This window comes from Myotis myotis, unplaced genomic scaffold (assembly GCF_014108235.1).
Source record: "Myotis myotis isolate mMyoMyo1 unplaced genomic scaffold, mMyoMyo1.p scaffold_m19_p_1, whole genome shotgun sequence".
Taxonomy (NCBI): domain Eukaryota; kingdom Metazoa; phylum Chordata; class Mammalia; order Chiroptera; family Vespertilionidae; genus Myotis; species Myotis myotis.
In genome coordinates this window covers 81416380-81435527 of record NW_023416313.1, presented here as the reverse complement: position 1 = coordinate 81435527, position 19148 = coordinate 81416380, and the positions used below count along the sequence as shown (strand labels likewise).

The following is a 19148-nucleotide window of genomic DNA, read 5'->3' as shown; positions in this document are numbered from 1 at the left end:
CTGCACACAAAGCAGTGCATTCACTGGCACTTTTAAGTACCATTTTCCCACAAGTCTTTGTAAGACATCACTGTTTTCCAAGGGAAGTCTTTGAGTTTCCTCAAAAAGTGGAAAAATATTGAACAATCACAGCTCCAGAGATGAGAAATATTAAAAACTACTTACCGAATCATACTGACGTATGCTTTTGGGGTTGGGAATATATTGCACAATAAAGAGGAAACATTGCTTGGTATCTTTCCTTGCCTTCCTCCACCCTTTCTTTTTTGCATTCATGGGTCAGACCAAGCTCATTTAAGATATGTTATCCTGGAATCTGTGGCAGAAAAATCCATGACACTCCAAAATTAAAAATTTGCCAAGATTTTGTTTCTGTGATCCTACAACTCTGTGCATATAACTCTTTCACACTTTTTACATTGGATTTAAACTTTTCTTTATGACCCCTTCCCAACTGGGATGCAAAACCTGCACAGGCAGGTGGTTCATTTACTAGTATTTTGTTTTCTGTGGTTTTCCCAGAACCTAGGATGGGCTCTGGTGCTGGTGAGCACTCTGTGATTAATCCTAATATATAAAAGCCCAGGGTTGTAATGACTGATCACAACCGAAGGCTGACCAACCAGGAAGTCCTTCAGTCAGCTCTGGGTTGCCGTGGCGACCCAGCACTGACTGCCCCACTGCAGCCTGGTGACCCAGCACTGACTGCCCAGGGGGCTGAGACCCAGAGAGAGAGGCAGGGTCTGATCTGCAACCTCAGTGGCAGCTGTTGATCAGTACTTGCCTCTCTCTTTTTCTCCCTCTTTCTTTTCAGGCTTTGCCAGCAGCTGGGCTTTTCTTTCTCTCACAGCCTCCGTGGGCTGCTGTTCAGCCCCACCTCTCTGATCAGGCCCGGAGATACTGACTGGCATAGGAACTGACCAAATAGAACCAAATGTGGGTGCCATGAAGAACCAATGGCTGTCTAGGAGGTGGAGCTTTTGATGCTGACTGGCATAGAAACCAACCAATCAAAACTAAATTGGCCAGCAGAGGAGAGCAGTTGGGGGCAACCAGGCTGGCAGGGGAGGGCAGTTAGGGGTGATCAGGCTGGCAGGCAGAGGCAGTTAGGGGCGATCAGGCAGTCAGGCAGGTGAGCAGTTAGGAGCCAGTAGTCCCAGATTGTGAGAGGGATGTCCAACTTCCAGGGATCAGGCTTAAACCAGAAGTTGGACATCCCCAAGGGGTCCCCAATTGGAGAGGGTGTAAGCTGGGCTGAGGGAACGCCCCCCCTTCTTGCATGAATTGCGTGCACCGGGTCTCTAGTTTACAAATAAAAGAGTATGACTACTATTAATAGCACTTGTGTGGTACATATTACTGGCTGGAATCTTTCTAAGTGCTTGGATACATGAACACATTTGACTTTGAAATGACTTTCCTAGTAAGTGCTATTGTGCTTCCTTGTCCGAGAGACTGACTGACCTGAGGTCACATCACTAGTTGCCGTGGAGCTGGGATTGAAACCTAGGCAGTTGCTTTTTTGCCTATACCACCTCTCATTGTTTCCTATGTCTTGAGGTGGGGCTGTGCCTTTTCTTGCACCCCTGATGCATGCAGAATGGTGTCCACTATGTAGATGCATTTGATTAATGTCTGCTGGTCTGGACAGGAGGGCCAGATCCACAGTGTGGTCCTGACAGAGGGGACTATGTCATGTGCAGATGTCCTCAAATGTGTGGAAGGAGGGCGAGTGTTGCAGCTCAGAAGATGTGTGCCACCAAATATAAAGGTGTTCTCAATGAAACAGAATCACCTTTGACTTAGAACATGATCCCGATAAGGTGATTTTACCTTTCAAGCATTTAATATACTTTATCCCATTCACCAAATTGCCCTGGAAGAGGCGTTTTTTATTTCTCTTTTAAAAGATGCCAAACACATTTTGAGTTTATTTTTGTGTATGGTGTAAGTTGGTGGTCTAGTTTAATTTTTTTGCATGTATCTGTCCAATTTTCCCAACACCATTTATTGAAGAGATTGTCTTGATTCCATTGTATGCTCTTGCCTCCTTTGTCAAATATTAATTGAGCATAATGGCTTGGGTTAATTTCTGGGTTCCCTGTTCTGTTCCTTTGATCTATATGTTTGCTCTTGTTCCAGTACCAGGCAGTCTTGAGAACCGTGGCTTTGTAATATACCTTGATATCTGGTATTGTGATCCCTCTAACTTTGTTCTTCTTTCTCAGGATTGCTGTGGCTATTCGGGGTCTTTTCTTATTTCATATAAACTCAAAATGGATAAAAGATTTAAACATAAGACTTTGGAAAGCCATAAAAATCTTAGAAGAATCCATAGGCAGCAAAATATCAGACGTATCTTGTAACAATGTCTTTACTGACACATCTCCTAGGACAATGGAAACTAAGGAAACAATAAACAAATGGGACTACATCAAAATAAAAAGCATTTGCATCACAAAAGAAACCATCAACAAAACAACAAGAGAGCCCACTGCATGTGAGAACATATTTGCCAGTGTTACATCTGATAAGGGTTTAATCTCCAAAATTTACAGGGACCTTGTACAACTTAACAAAAGGAAGAAATAACAATTCAATCAAAAAATAGGCAAAGGACCTAAATAGATACTTTTTGAAAGTGGACATACAGAAGGTTAAGAGACATGAAAACATGTTCAAAGTCACTAGTCATCCAAGAGATGCAAATCAAAACAACAATGAGGTACCATCTCACACTTGTCAGAATGGCTATCATCAACAAATCAACAAACGACAAATGCTGGTGAGGATGCAGAGAAAAAGGAACCCTCGTGCATTGCTGGTGCGAATGCAGACTGGTGCAGCCACTGTGGAGAACAGTATGGCGTTTCCTCAAAAAATTAAAAATGGAACTCCCATTTGCCCCAGTAATCCCACTTCTAGGAATATATCCCAAGAAATCAGAAACACCAATTAGAAAGAATATATGCACTCTTATGTTCATAGCAGCACAATTTACAATTGCTAAGATTTGGAAACAGCCTAAGTGCCCATCAGCATATGAGTTGATTAAAAAATGGTGGTACATCTACACAATGGAATACTACGCTACTGTAAAAAAGAAGGAACTCTTATCATTTGCAACAGCTTGGATGGACCTGGAGAGCATTATGGTAAGTGAAATAAGCCAGTTGGAGAAAGATAAATATCACATGGTCTCACTCGTTTGTGAAGTATAATGAACAACATAAACTGATGAACAAAAATAGAGAGACAGAGAAGCATCAAACAGACCATCAAACCTCAGAGGGAAGGCAAGGGAGGATGGGTGTGGGGGTAAGAGGTCAGCCAAAGGACTTGTATGCATGCATATAAGCATAACCAATGGACACAGACAGTAGGGGTGTGAGGGCATGTGTTGGGGGGTGGGAGTGGGTGGAGACAGGTCAATGGAGAAAAAGGAGACATATGTAATACTTTCAACAACAAAGAATTTAAATAAAAAATAAATAAAAGATGTCCCAAACAGAAAGGATAAGTGACATCCTCTGGCTGAAATGAAGACAGTGTCCTGAGTTCAATGTGCCTGCTCCTGTGTCCTTGCACGGGGATGGCACTGGGGCGAGAACAATGGAAATGTACCAATAGCCTGGTTTTAAATAGATTTTAATACAAATATATTTGGACATCAGGTAGATGGTCCTTCTTGGTCTTAGATTTTTCCTACACATGCAGTGTGTATGTGTGAAACTCAACTCAGCTAATTCTTTTTACAATAACCATTCTGTAGCATATTGTTACCAATTTACGCCAAACTTTGGGAACAAAAACATTTGAATTCAAATAACTAGCTGGTTAGTTATCATGAATAGGTCCGTAATGTTCTCACTAGTACTGACTGCTTAAATTCAACCACCATTTTCTCCCACCTGGGGTTATAAAAGCAGCCATGACCGTGATTTGGTTCTGTCATTTGTGCCTGAGGATGGACATCCATCTGTGAGCATTGTGAGTGGAGGGTGTCCTGGCAGGAAGGGATGCATTTAATTCTTCTGTGATAGGGTTCCCGGACGGTCTGCACCCCAGAGGGAGGGGCTCATAATTCTCAGGTGAAGTGGCTTCTCTGGACCGGGCTGAGCACAGAGAAAATGCACTGGGGGAGGGAAAGGCAGAGTGGGAAGAAATGGAAGCCTCACCCACCAGCCTGCAGTGACCTATCGGGTGGCCTGGCCTGGTCTTGCATTTCAGCTTTTACTGGTTCCTCCAGCACCGCACAGTCTTCCTGCCAACGAGATGTGGGGAAATGCCCAATAGCAAAGGGACCGGCCAGTTCTTAGTTTACTTTTTACGGAAATTGAGAGAAGCCTGTGCAGAGATGGCTATAAGGAGGTATAGTTACACAACCACTGGCACTAAAGGTTTGCTGGTCACACACTTTGTCACTGATCCCTCTGTCTAGTTTTGTTTTCCTTTTCACGTCTTCAGATGGAAGGGAGAATCCTTTGTTTCCTAAGACCAGGAAAGTGCTAATTTCCTCTCCTTGAGATGAAAATCTCATAGCAAAATCATGAGGCGTTACCTTTGGTCATGACAATCCCTGCCAGTGCTCTGTGGCGGGCGTGCACGGATGTCAGGCCCACGGTCAGCTCACGAAACTTTTGCGTGACCATCTGGGACACAGAGTCGGCGAATTCCTGCAAAACAGAAGCACCAGGCTGCTTTGACACTGAGTGGTTCATGCTCATGTCATCCCCTCCTTCTCAAAGTCACGTCTCCATGTGCAGAGTCTGGAGGTCACCCTGTCACACGGCGCTCCTCCACCACATGCACTGAACCATGACCCCCTGGCCTTGGGAAAGGTTCTAATACTCTACTGGATCAATGTGGGCCCTGGTTCTGAGGAATTAACCCCCAGCTCGGCCCCTGGGTAGGAGCCTGCCTGTTCCTGAGCAGAACCCTTGCAGGGAAATGTGTCTGTGTTTGCGTCTTCCCTTGCCCTGCCTCTCAGAGGAGCAAGCTCAGCTGTGTCCTGAGGGGAGCCTGAGGGACCTGCATACATGGGACAATCGGTTCCCACTTTCTGCTTAGTTTGGCAGAGCCAGTTTCTAAATATCCACTCATCTCAGGGACTTTCCTGGCTGAACTGCTCTCTACAGCTCACTTATGACCTTCTCTCTTCATGTCTTTGCACACTTAAACACACACACATGCACATACATGTGCACACACACCCATGCACACACTGACGCACGTACACAGAGATACACACATACACATACACACATATGCACACACAAGCACAATATATATCTGCACATACGTACAAACATACTATTCAGACCGTACATACACACAGCACACACATGCCTGTACACATGCACACACACATAAAGACAAATACACACACACACACAGCAACTTGATATAATCCCTAAAGTGACCTCGCATGCCTGCTAAAGCAGCACATGTGAAATAATATGGCTGGTGTTGCTCAGAGCCATCTCCCTTCCCCTGGTCCCCCATCCATGGCTGACAAGTTGTTCTCCTGCACATGGCCCATGGCTACTTTTTGTGGGAGGCAGCTGGGTGGCAGTGACCTTCATAGGCCTTGGACTCAGAGAAACCTGGTGTGAATCAGCTTGCGCCTGGTCTTCTAATTTGTAAGGTAATCCCCTTAATTTCCATCTGGCGGTGCTTTTGTTAGGATTAAGTGGGTGGATGGCTCTTAAACGCTTAGCACGGGGCCTCTGGCAGGGAGCGCTCAGAAACAAAGCCGGCTATTCTTCTTCTTCTGTCATTATTATTACTGTCCCATCATCACTATTATTTCCCCGTCACTGCCGCCAAATCACACGCAGCCAAATCACAATAACCACTTCTCCAGAAGGTGGGCAAACAGGTCATTTTTTGTTGGTGTGGGTTTTCACCGTCTCACCAGGTATGTTTGGCTATTTCGTTCCAGATAAGAACAGGTCTCAGGTAAGTACATTACGAAGGATAAATAGTTAAAAAAAACCCCATGTTCGTGTGAAAATAGGCCTGCCTCCTGGAAACCAGAAACCTGCCATGGAAACAGCTAGAGGCTTCTTAGCTCTTGCTTCTCAGATAGAGAGCAGGGGAGTTGGGCCAGCGCCCCTCTTCCCAGTACCTGTGGGGCTTGGGGCCTTGCCCTGCGCTGTTGTGGCTGCTCCGGAAACCCGTAGGTGACACATGCCATGCAAATTTGGCTTCCCTTTGGGCTGTGAGCTCCTGGCATGGCTGGCTGGAGATGGGGGCCGACTGTGGGCCTGCTGTGCGTGGGATGTGTGTCCTGGGGGTTCTCCCTGGCTCAGCTCTGAGGGAACCCAGGCTGCTTGGAGAGATGCCTCACCTTGGGGTGAGAGTCACAGAGTCATAGAGTTTTAGAGATAAACCCTGGAGGCTGTCCTGTCCCTTTGTGACCTGGAAACTGGGGTCCGTACAGGGCTGCACATGTCCCTGGCACCTGTGTGTGAGTGTCCTGGGGCTGCTGGGACAAATGACCACAAACTGTGGAGCTGGAGCTCTAGGGGAGGGTCCTTCCTGCTTCTTCCAGCCTCTGGGGGCTCCAGCAATCCTTTGACTTGTGGCTGCATCCCTCCCTTCTCTGCCTCCACCTTCACGTGGCTTCTGTCTCTGTCTTTACTGTGCTGTTTCTTCTCAGGACACTGTCACTGGGCATGACATCAGTGGTCATAGTCGCTGCCACTGCTTGAATGCGCACCAGGTGTGGACATGGGTGGGAGGGGTCACGGTGCCCTTTGAGCCCTCAGCACGAGGGGTTGGTCTTATCCTCCCTGTTGTAACGATGGGCCCTGACCAAACAGTAAGTCGTCCTTCAGTTGGGAGGCCAGTGTGGAGGGGGGAGGGGGACCTCTGACCAAGGTGGGGCTGGAGTAGCCAGGGAGCCCAGGATCTGAGAGCCAGGTGGCCTGCATTTGGAGCAGGGCCTCTGAGCTCTGTTCTCAAAGGACCGGTAGCAAGACCCAGCACCCACACCCTTGCAGCCGCACCGTGGGGAAGAGGGTCCTTGCCGGGGTGGGGCCCGAGGGCACCATCCAGAAAGGCCTCATGGATGCTGACATCTGAGATGACCTTGAAAGGAAAGCGGGACTCACGGGCTTCCTTCCACAGCTGAGTGTTTCTCAGGCCACAGGCTGAGCGATGTCTCCTCCCTGGCGGGCTCTGTGGCACACCGCTGACTGGGGTCATCCGCCACTATCCTGCTGGCATGAACACAGGGGCCCAAATGACAGGGCTCCTTCCCTGGTGGGGCAGCCACCACATCCAGAGTCAGTTCTAGCGGCTTCCTGTGGGTTCACCTCGCCTCCCTGAGATTTAGGCGCCTCAGGGGCAGAGCTGGTGTCCTTTGTGTCTTCCATCGCCTCAAAGTGCTGGACTCCCCCCCCCTCATCGCCCCCCGCCCCCCCCCACCCCCATGTGCTGTGGGAACAAGAAACTGCTCTCAAGGTGCCTTCAAGTGTCCTTTTCCTTCTGTGTAAAAGGAGACTTCTGAATGTTCCAGAAGTGATGAGACTGCCAATAGGAGCAGCTTGTCACTTTGTGTCTGCCCGTAGGCCCCTCAGAGCAGGATGCTCCAAACCACTAAGTAATAATAGAAAGCACACAAAAGCCCCCTTTCATGTGGAAACCCAGAGAGCACCCTCCTCACTTAGATGCAAAATAGCCTCAGGGGCCAGCAGTCCCCGTTTCCTCCGGACAAGGAAGCCACTGCTGCAGTTTCTCAAGGATGGCCCCGGGACACGCAGGCTGGTGAAAGGGGAAACATTCCAGGGGAAAACAGGTTATTTTTTCTGATACTAACACTGTTGATCTGCTCAGATGCCATAGCAAAGCACCAGAGACTGGCTGGTTTACAGACATTTATTTCTCACAGCTTTGGGGCCTAGAGGTCCAGGCCATGGCCTCACCCGGGGGCCTCTTCATCTGACTGTGAGCTCCATGGCCCCCTGGTCAGGGTGAGTGGAGAGAGCCGCCCAGCTCTGGAGCCTCCTCCTATGGGCTGCACCCTCATGATCGATCTAACTTAGTCACTTCCTTAGAGGCTCATCTCCACATACAGCCACTCTTGGGCTTCAACATGGATTTGGGGGACACAAGCATTCAGCCCATAAGGCACAGGAAACACGTCACATGGACAAACATCCTTTCTGATGATGGTGCTATACACTAAGTGCTAAGTGCACCCCTTCCTCTCTCGGTTTCCTCCCCCCTCCCCTCAAGCCCTCACTTCTCTCTTCCCTCGCCCAGGCTGGATGCAAGGAAATAGGCTTAACATAAATGTTCAGGACCCCTGAGAAAAGAATAGAGGCCCATGTAGAAGCCACCACCTGAGACCTCGGGAATGGGCCTCCACACAGAGGGGCCGGGGCTGTGAGTTCCCCACCTGCTGATGATTGCGTGGGATTATAAGTCACTGATTTTTCAGGTTGTAGGTTCCAGCAACGGCATTATTTACTCTGAGTAATAGAGAAGGAGAGGAATCTATTATAAGAAGGCAAATAAAACCTGACAATCAATTAAGGAAAAGCAAATAGTGCACAAAGCCTTGTACTGTATTATTATGAATAGCAAATGCTCTGCACCATACCCCACAGTTGAAGTGACAGGCATGGTAAATCCAGATGACCAGCTGATCTAGAGCTGATCCAATAAACATGATGGATCCAGATGGATCCAGATGACCAGCTGATCTAGAGCTGATCCAGTAAGCATGATGGATCCAGATGACCAGCTGATCTAGAGCTGATCCAATAAACATTATGGATCCAGATGGATCCAGATGACCAGCTGTTCTGACAGGTATGGTGGATCCTGATCTAAAGCAGATCTAGGGCTGATTCAACAGGCATGTGGATCCAGGTGACCAGCTGACCTGCGTGCTCCCTAGGGACTCCTCAGCCTTGGGGAAGGTCTCTGTGTGAGGGCCAGTGGTAAGGGCCCCTGGACACCCTGGGTCAGCTTCTCTGCACAGTTCTATTGCCAGTTAAGCTACAATAGGGGCTTCACGTAAGGAAGGTTTATTTTTGTTTGTTTCTGGTTGGCGGATTGAAATATGCAGTAGGAAGTGTAGATAAGGTAGCTCATGCTCACCTGCCTTTGTACCAGTTGATGTCGAACAGGTGGAGAGATGAGGGACTCACCACTCCTGGACTTGTTCTGAGGATCTGTCTAAACCCCTGCAAGGCCGTGCTCCATGAAAGCCACCTGAGCAGTGGATGGTGGTGAGGACAGTGGCGCGGCTGGGCTGAGAGGCAGCTCTGAACGGTGCGCAGAGATGTCAACCCAGAGCCCCACGGGCTTCCCAGGCACCCGTCTCAGGCCCAGGTCTGCGGGGTGGGCTGCGTGCTGAGCCGCCCTCTCTCCCCCCTGAACCAGGCATGCTCCATAGGGACCTTTTGTTAAACATCTCCTCCCCACTATCCTTTTTAAAAAATTCCTTTTTTTAGGGGTCCTTGACATTTATGTTAAGCACATTTCTCAATTAACATTTTATAGAGGCAGCAAATGTAAAAAGAAAAGCAAAACAATCTCTTTAATTTCCTAGGACTGCTTTGGAAAGTCTTGCTGTGGCTTTTCGAGGGAGAATTTATAGCAGGCTTATGTCTTGAACCATCACCCTTCGTTTTTCTGGTTTTTAAAGGTCAAGGAAGAGAAATCATGGCTAATAATCGCCTTCAGAAGATAGAGCACCAGTTACAGGGACTCAGGGAGTCTCTGAGGAAGGAGAGTTATTTTGGGTTTGGGAACATCCAGAGAAACCCAAACTTCCAGGTTTCTGCTCTGTGTCCTGTGTTTCCTCAATGGAGTCGCAGGTGCCTGCCCCTCACTCCCACATCTCTGGTGGCACCACCAGGCTAAGTGCTTGATTGGTTTTTAATTAAATCACATACAGGACTGCAGCTGCAGGTAGCTTCTGTAGTTGGGCCTGTGTATGTAAATGACATTGTCGTTGATGACTTGGGGAGTTAAAAGCTAGACTTGGAATCCGAGTTGGGAGACATATACTTACTGATTTAACACTGGAAATTATTGATGTTTTAATCACTTTTAATCACTTGGGATTTAATATATACACTTCACTGGGGTTACTGCAAACCCAACTCATAAGACTCTGAAATAATCTGATTTTCATTTTCTTTGTCACTTGGCACTCTCTTCATGGGAGAAGCAGCTACAGTGTTCAAAACAAGCTCGTGCCTCTGGCTATTTTTATCAAATCGGATTTTAGGGTCCATCCTGGGGCTGTGAGGAGGTCATTCTAGTCTTGAGGATGAATAAGTGCAAACTACTTAATATGAAGAGCATTTTTTTTTTTTTGAGCACCTGGGCCAAGCTATATTGTATCATCACTTTTAAAATTAATGTGAGATGTTTCCCCTGACATTGAGCACACAGAAATCCCTTACTATATCTTATGAGCAATGCGCATCTTCACTTAACAGCCTTTTACTTGGGGGCTGGGTCCAGGCCTGGTGGCAGGGACCATGGTACCTACAGATAGACATTCCTATCTCTGTCCAGGGATGTCATAGAGGGTAGACAAGTACCCTCCAGGTCCTGTAATGGCTTCCATGGTGATGGTGTGTTTCCGCTAGGCCCCAGTAGCACTTACATGCTGTGTCCTCTTTGGTACAACCTGAACAAGTTGTTTTTCTTTCTCCTACGCATGCCGTAACTATGCGATGTACTGTAGCTCCCCCCATTGTGGACAGGGGTCAATGTTTTTATTGACTCTGTTGGCAATAGTAATTATAGCCAATGTTACTGCAAGGTCACTCCTTGTCAAACACATTCTAAAGGCTTTGTGTGTTATTGCAGTTAACCCTCATATACGGCAGGGACTATCATAGCTCTGTTCTGTTAACAATCATGTGAATTAATTAATTACAGAGTAGACAGCCTATGATGCATGTCCTCCATGTGGCCAGTGGTGGAGGTTTATAGATATATACAGAGAGGAGAGGTCACATATGGGCAGTGGTTCGGGTGAGGCAGTCAGGGAGGGCTTCCCGGAGGAGGAGACAGACAGGATAAACCTGGGCCCGAAGGCCTCTCACAATCTATATTGGCAGGGATTAGAAGAGTGGGGAAGTCTTGGGGAACCATGGCCTGAAGTTCAGAGGTTGAACAATCTATTTCTGGCTCGGCAGTGAGCAGTTCAGTATGTCCTGAGTGAAGGATTCATGCAGAGCAGTCATGAGAACTTAAACTGAAAAGCCACTGGGTGAGAGCCGAGGACCTCGGTTCCAGGCCAAGTTCATCTGCCTCCTTGGGCTCAGTGCTGTCAAGCACCAGGGACACATCATCACAGGAAGCAAGCGGTGGGCCCTGCACGCAACTCAGGGTGGGGTGGTCTGGCGCAGCGGATGCCCCTGCTTCCTGCGGTGAACAGGAGAGGCCGGGCACAGGGACAAGTGAGAGGCCAGCTTTGTGGTACAGAAAGCCCAGCACAGAGAGGCTCTGAAGGCCCATTCCCAAATCCTGAATAATGGCCTGCTGTCATTTGCAACAAATTCATTGTTAAATATGAAAAAGAGAGACATTTAGCTGTCCTCGTTATTGTTGGTGATTTAGTAACTTAGAAGGGGCCTCTAAAGGGTCGCTGGGTATGAGGAAAGGGCTGTGTCTTTCACACCTCACTCCTGGCCGCCTGGAGCATTTGCACCGGGGCAGGCTGGGTGGGGGTGTGATCCCACTGAGGCTCCTCCTTGCGGAAGCCTCACAGCGCTTCTCTCAGGGCAGGTATAGGGGTGGGCAGTTGGGACTGGGCCTGGGGGCTTGCAGAGTCTGTATGGGCGCCCCAAATGTCTGCACGGAGCCCCGATGAGCTCCATCTGACAGCTGCAGAGCTGACGCTGTTCATGCACAACTTGGCACCGATGGACATTTGGAACGGGACTGATCAGAGGAGAGAGGATTTGGCTTCTGTGAAATGATGGTGATAATCAGGTGCTCCTGGTTCCACAGGTTAAGTGGAGACAGTGGCCCCGTCGTCAATGAGCTGTGTATTATTGTACTTAACGGAGAAACTAAGCCAAAATACTACTTTAACTTCTGCTTGGGGCCCACATGCTGCCTGCTGGCCCCAATTACCATGGCGAATTACCAGCATTACTCAAATAGAAAAAATGAACTTGACGCAGCCGCACCAAAAGGCTCAAGCTTTACTCATTTCCAACACTAATACTTTGAATGCCATAAATAAACAGAATGTGTTCAAATTTGCAATGGCAGTCCTCAGGGTAAAACTGACATTCAGCCAAAGTGGTAAGGATATTAAAATCGATAGCTTATGAAGGAGAAATCCTTCAGTAAATATTTTCCTGTTGAAATCCTGTCTCTGGGTTTGTCGTGCTGGAATACCAGAAAGGTTAGATTTGCATGTGGGTGGGGCAGAGCGGGCTGGGGACCAGTGCTGGCAGTTTCTGTCGTCCCTTCTTCAAACCTCGTTCTGTAGGGCATGGTGGTGCATGGTGCCGCTCTGAGGAGAGGAATGGTAAGGGCCTGTGGATGGCGGGCAGCACTGGGGTGAAGGTCTTGTGCCAGGCTTGTTGGAGCTCATCCTCCATAAAGCACATGCCACCTTTCTCTCCCCAATTTCCACTCTGAACTGGGAAGGCTGGAGAAAAGCTGCTGGAAGCATTATCCAGCCTCCAGCAATTCGAAGCCTCAGAAATAAAAGTGGACGGGAGATGCTCTTCCCCAACTTACATCTCAATGTTCCTCTGTGTTTCGATGGAGAAGGCCGTCTCTAGGTCTTGGTCATGACTCCTGTTTGCTGGCAATGGCAATAAAGCCTCATTAATTTCAGAGTCAGGCACTGGTGCAAACCAGTGTCCGACCACATAATTTAAATGATTCGACGCTTTAATTAGTCTATATCTCAAATTACCCAGAGGCCAGTAATAGATTTGGAGGAAGGTGTGAAAGATGAAAACTCTTAATTGCAGCCATGGCATCGTGGACAAAGCCCCGCATTTGGAATCAGAAGAATGGGGCTTGAGTTCTGTCAACATCTTCTCCCAGTTGTGCAACTGCCAACAGGCACTTGGCATCTCTGAGCTGTTGGTTTCCTTGTGTGTAGAAGAGGCATCATAATCACTACCTCTGAAGTCCACAATCCCGATTCTTGGCAAAGAGACCTACGGCGTTCCACTGAACATTTCTGGACCAACATCACCCACCTACTGCCCATCTCACCAGCAACCTCCATACATCCCCATCCAGCGATTGGCCCTGTGCCTCTCCTTGGAGACTGTCCCAACCATAGAGCAAGGAAGAAATGTTGGCAGTGGTGACTAACCTTGAGTTAAGACTGTGAGGGGCTACTCAGCCGAGGACTTAAAACCAGACTGAACTCATGCTCTTTCAGACTCAAATTCTGGTGCTGTTCTTTGACAGTGGTGTAATGTGAGCATTATTTAGGCTTCGGTTTCCTCATATCTAAAATAGGAGCGATGCCTACGTCATAGAATTATTACAAATGAAATGAGATTGTGGATTTAAGATGCTTAATACAGTACCCAGGACTGTATACTCAGTATCTGGTACTCAAGTGTTAACTGTTGTCATTATTATTGTCCAAACTTGTGCAAAGACAGTTTCATAGAAACACTTCCTATTTATTGACATCATTAGTGAAATGAAAGTTTCCTCAGGAGTGAGCTGCTTAAAGGGTACTTTTTGATACAATTAGGCAGGTGTGTGCTCTGTTCGGGGTGTGTGGGGAGTGCTGTCTGTGGTCCTCCCACCATCCTGTCCACGGACTCTGACTCAGCCCCACGTCCACGCTCCCAGTGCAGCGCGTGTTAAAAGGACCCAAACAGTGAGGAACTCTGAATGCTGCATCAACGAGTTTTAATCCATCCCACCAGGCACAGACACTGGGTATATCTGGGATCTTAAAGAGAAATCACGTACATGTCAGCTGTCTCATGTAGTCATTTTAGTGAAATCATCAATTTGGGGTGAGGAAATGCTCACTGGCTACACTATGTACTTGATCTTTTACCAACTTTAAATTTGTTATCATGTTTTTAACTTGGAAGACAGTATTGTTGGCAACGATACATTCCAGCATTAAATAAATGTTTGCGATCATGCTGACCCACATCGTTGGCTACTTGGCTGTCTATACGTGGTTTCCTGACTTTGGGTTCCGTCCCCTCTGACATCACCCTCCAGCCACATTACTTCTGACTGCTGACATGAACACCACCCTCCTCGCGCCTGAGGATGAGCTGCCCGTCTTCTTCACCTTGGCCGCAAGGTCAGCTCGCACACGAGGTGTGTCGCGAGGTGTGTATTGCCTCTGGGGTTGGAGCGGCCAGGCAGGTGCTGGCCGAGCCTTGGCCGTGGAACGTGCTGTGCCCACGATGGCCGGGGGAGAAGCCAGTGTGGAGACTGTTCCTCAAACATTTCCACTTTTATTCCACCACCTTCCCTGTCCGCTGGGGGAAAGAATCAATCAAAATTGATAGAGCAAGACACGAATGAAATACAGAGATGAAAAGACAAGGTCCTCTCTATAAAAAAGCCCATAACGGAAACCAGGAAGTATGAAACTGCGTGACAGATGGTGGCCGATGTTTCTCAAGGGCCAACTGCTTGCGGGTGCTGGACGTCCCGTTCCTTAACCTGCGTTATCACCCGGGGAGACAGGCACTCTTATGACTGCTTTTACAGAGGAACCAGCAGAGGCTGAGAGAAGTAAACTTCCTCGCCCGGAACGCACAGGTCTGGGCAGACCCCAGGGCACATGCTAAACCCCTGGAAGTCTCAAGAGAGACCCTGTAGGGAGAAGGATGGTGGGTGCCCTGGGAGTGACCCCTCCTCAGACCACAGTGAACACGGTCAGCCTAAGGCGCACGACTGTGTTGCAGAGATGACAGGTGGGAATGTGAACTTCCGCCTCTTACACAGATGCGGGTTTTATGGCTGCCTTCGCTGAGTAGTCTAGGGGGCAAATGACGCCTGGCGATTGGAGAAGGACTTCCTGGGGGAGGCAGGCGACCACTCCTGGCAGAAGAGCCACCAGGGAATGGTCTTTGGGTCCACAGGCCCTTCCTGGACCCGAGTCGGAGTTTCAGGCAGTGCAGCCGGCGTTGGCATATTCTGAAAGCTGCTCAGGTGATCACAGTCACACTGGAATTTGAAACCTATTGTGAAAAAGATTCTCTAATTGGCCAAACTCTACTCAGGCTCCCGTGTCTTCTGGGCTTTTCGTGTTTCTCTCTGCATCCTCCAATTTTAGCGCAAGTCCAGGGCCCGCCCTCCATCTCTGATCAAACTCCTCACCTCTCACCGCCCCCAGCTGATGTCTGATCACAGGGCCTGTGTTCTGCAGGAGTCCGGGAGTTCTGTTTAGCCAGAGACTGTCCCCTGTCCCATCCCCTGATGTTTCCTCTTAGTGAGCTTTTACCCACCAAGCCCACCTGCTCCTCACTGTAGATCACCACTTTCCCTGCTGTACTCAGAGCTGAGCCCAGTCTCTCCCCTGCAGATTCCATGGCAGGGGGTCCCTTCAACTACAGCCACCCCGCCCTCAATAAAGTCTCCCTTACTGTGCTAAACAAGTGCCAGTGAATATTTTTCTTTAACATTGCCTGAAACCTGGAGAGGATCTGAAGGTCAGAGCACTGGGGGTGGGGCTCTTTCTGCAAAAACACCGAGGGAGGAAGCCAGTCGTCCTCAGGGCTGGCTGAGCTGGGATGACCAGGGCGATTGTGACAGGCAGGCCAGGTGCCCCACCTACGCCTCCTGAGGTCAGAAAACTGGAAGGACTGACGTCTCTGTGCAAGAGCCATGAGCTGCGCATAAAGTGATATTAACCCCTCATGTCAACTTCTCCCAGTCAGCCCGTCCTCCACGTGGCTGGTGTCCTGCTTCCTCTTGCCAGCTCTCTCTCTCTTTGGTCTATGCAGACCTCCCCCATGCAGAGCTACAATGTGGCCCCCACCAAAGGCAGCCTCTCTGAGAAGAGCAGTGTCCCCGCTCCTACCTCTGAATATGCTGAAACCAGCTGAGCAGACCCAGGAGCGGGTCAGCGAGGGCCCACCTTTGCTCCCCTAGGGCTGGGCTCGAAACTGTGGGTTGTTTGCTGAACAAGGGAATTATCTGCCTGTGGACCAAAAGGCCCCTCAATATGTACGATAGGATGGATTTCAATAGACAGGACTGGGGGCTGGCCACATTCGTACATTCCAAATTCAGAGACGTGAAAGCATTTCAAATCTTGCATTGTTGACATTTTAAAATTCTACATGATTAGTTATATTTTTAAAAAAACAGGAAAATAAATAAATTATTTTTTAAATAAAATAAAAAGGTGGGGCATATTTATATGAATGGGTTGTGTGCTATGTTGGTGACAAAGGTTTAGCAATATCAGGAGCTGAACTTCTCTTTCTTTTTTCCACAGGTCTGAGAAATGGATGGCATCCTCTCCTTTTTGCTGTTTAGTGATTTAGCCCAGCCATTGTCCAGCCCACGGGCACCTCCAGCGGAGAGTGACTAGAGGACAAAGGGGCGCCAATGGTTGGGTTATTATGAGCAGTGCAGGTGGGGGCCCCTTTCTGCTGGCAGGAGGGAAGGGAATGATTGACAACCTACAGCTGCTCCCAGGCTGCTCCCTAGGGACGAGGCACCAGGGGGGTGGGCGCTTTGTGCTGAGGCAACCAAGGCTGAGAAAGCTAAGCTGACTTGTCACAGCCTACTCAGCCAGTAGGTAGTAGGGTTAGAATTCAAATCCAGGTGTGTGAATTCTAGTTTAATATCTGGGCTCTTGTCCACAATGTCAGAAGTGCCTTCCAAAGTCTTCTTACTCATTGAGGATTTCAGCAAAGCCTAAGTAAGAGATCCATGTTCATTACCTTGATTAGCCGAGAGTTGAGGATTATGTGCAGAGATATCTTTATATCTACTCTCTGATTAAGTAAATTTATAGTTATTCACAATTACCTAAATTGTTAGATATTCACAAATCTGTTAAAGCAGTAGTTACTGCTTTAACAATCAACTTCAAATTGGAGTACAATAAAAATGTAGAAAATAAACTGAAACCACATTAGAAGAATGTAATATTTCTGTTTTTGTTAAACTGGTGCTTTCGGATGTACTCAGGAAGATATTTTGCATCTGGGTTTAATTAGAATCTTTAAATTCTCATTAGTGTGCTAATATGGGGATGCTAACAGATGAGGCCCTTTGTTTGGCTTTGATTCATGGTTGTTTGAGTTCATCTGGATTTAAAAAGACATAAACAAGAAGAACCATTTCAGTGTATAAAAAAAGAAAAGGATTCCCAGTGGAAAAAGCAGTTGTTCCATTGAAAAGATGTCATATTTACTTTCCCAGTTTTTGTTAACTTTACGAGAAGTTTTAAAGTTATTGCCTAAATAAAGAATGCTAATGCCTGTTTTGCAACATTACCATTGAAGTCCATGTCACCCTGACTTCTGATTGCCATAAAGGACAAACTCGCAGACCTTTTTATCTTATGACTTTGACCCTCAATCTGCTTTCACCCTCAAAATAGGCTCTGGAGAGGAGAAAATAAGCTAAATAATTCCAAACAATGCATTTAAGGCACTGACTCAAGCCAGGGTGAGACCATCATGGAGTATTTCCTCAGGCTCACAAAGAGACCTGAGGCCAGAGGGACCCATTCCAGCTCTGTTTACATGCACTCAGCGAACAGGAGAGAGATGGCCCGGAAAATGCTGTGCTTTCAGCTGAACTTTCACAAACAAGATAGTCATTGCCTCCCCACGTCCTGGACTCACACTGCTGCACTCACATGTGATCTGGGCCCAGTGCTGTCACAGGCCCTGGGACCTGTGCCAAACCTGGCACCTCAGCACATACCTCCAGCTGGCACCCTTGTACCACCTTTCCGCACCACAGACAGTTCTTAAAGTCTGGGGTAGGTGACTATTCCTTTAAGGCTACAGTGAACAGAAAAAGTCAAGGAAGCATGACACCACCAAAGGAACACAATGAATTTCCAGTAACAAACCCCAAAGAAATGGAGATCCATGAATTTCCTGACAATTCAAAATTGTTGTTTTAAGGAAGCTCAGTAAGCTACGAGAGAACACAGATAGACAATAAAATCAGGAAAACAAGACAGGAACAAGATGAGTTTAACAAAGAGATTGAAATCATAAAGTAGAATCAAATAGACATTCTGGAGCTGAAGAAAACAATGAATGTAATGAAAAAAAAAAGAAAAAAAAGAAATAGCTTCAACAGCAGATCCTGTCAAGCAGAAAAAAGAATCTGTGATCTCAAAGAAAAGTCATTAGAAATTATCCAATCAGAGGAAGAAAAAATGAATGAGAAAGAGTGAAGAAAGCCTATGAGATTTATGGAACACTGTCAATGGAACAATATATGCATTATGGGAGTCCAGAAGAAGCAGAGAGAGAGAAAAAAAGAGGCAGAAAGTGTATTTAAAAATACAATGGCAAAAACCTCCCTAAATCTGGGGAACAATATATATATACAGATTCAAGAAGCCAAAGGGATACCAGATAAGTTAGACATAAAGTGGTGTACATAGAGACACAATATACAGATGCTCCTCAACTTACTATGGGTTATGCACCGATAAACCTATGGTAAGTGGAAAATAATGTTAAGTAAAACATGCATTTAATACACCTAATCTACCAAACATCATAGCTTAGTCTCACCTACCTCAAATGTGCTCAGAAAACAATACCCAGAAAATGTTGGTGGCATGATATACACTAGGGCATATTCACCAATAATTGGCAATTTAATGGCAATAAATGCTTATAGTGACAAAGAAGATGTCAAATATTTAACCTAACTGTACACCTCAAGCAACTAGAAAAAGAAGAGCAAACTAAGTCCAAAGTTAGCAGAAGGAAGGAAATAATAAAGATTAGAGCAGAAATAAATAAAATAGAGAACAGAAAAATAACAAATCAGTGAGTTGTTTTTTTTTGAAAGATAAAATCAATAAATTGTTAACTAGACTAACTGAAAAAAAAAGAGAAGACTAAAATAGAATTAGAAATGAAAGAGGAGACATTACAATGGAGACTTCAAAAATGAAAAGGATCATAAGGAACTATTATGAACAATTATATACCAAC

At 47.0% G+C, this 19148-nt stretch overlaps 1 protein-coding gene across 1 annotated transcript in view; it reads right to left on the bottom strand.

The window, feature by feature from the left end:
* Nucleotides 1-19148, bottom strand: part of ADARB2 (adenosine deaminase RNA specific B2 (inactive)) — a 154998-nt gene that overhangs the window by 73459 nt on the left and 62391 nt on the right. Inside the window, exon 3 of the mRNA XM_036342469.1 lies at nt 4562-4676. Coding sequence (XP_036198362.1) covers nt 4562-4676 — 115 coding nt within the window. The remainder of the gene's footprint in view (nt 1-4561; nt 4677-19148) is intronic.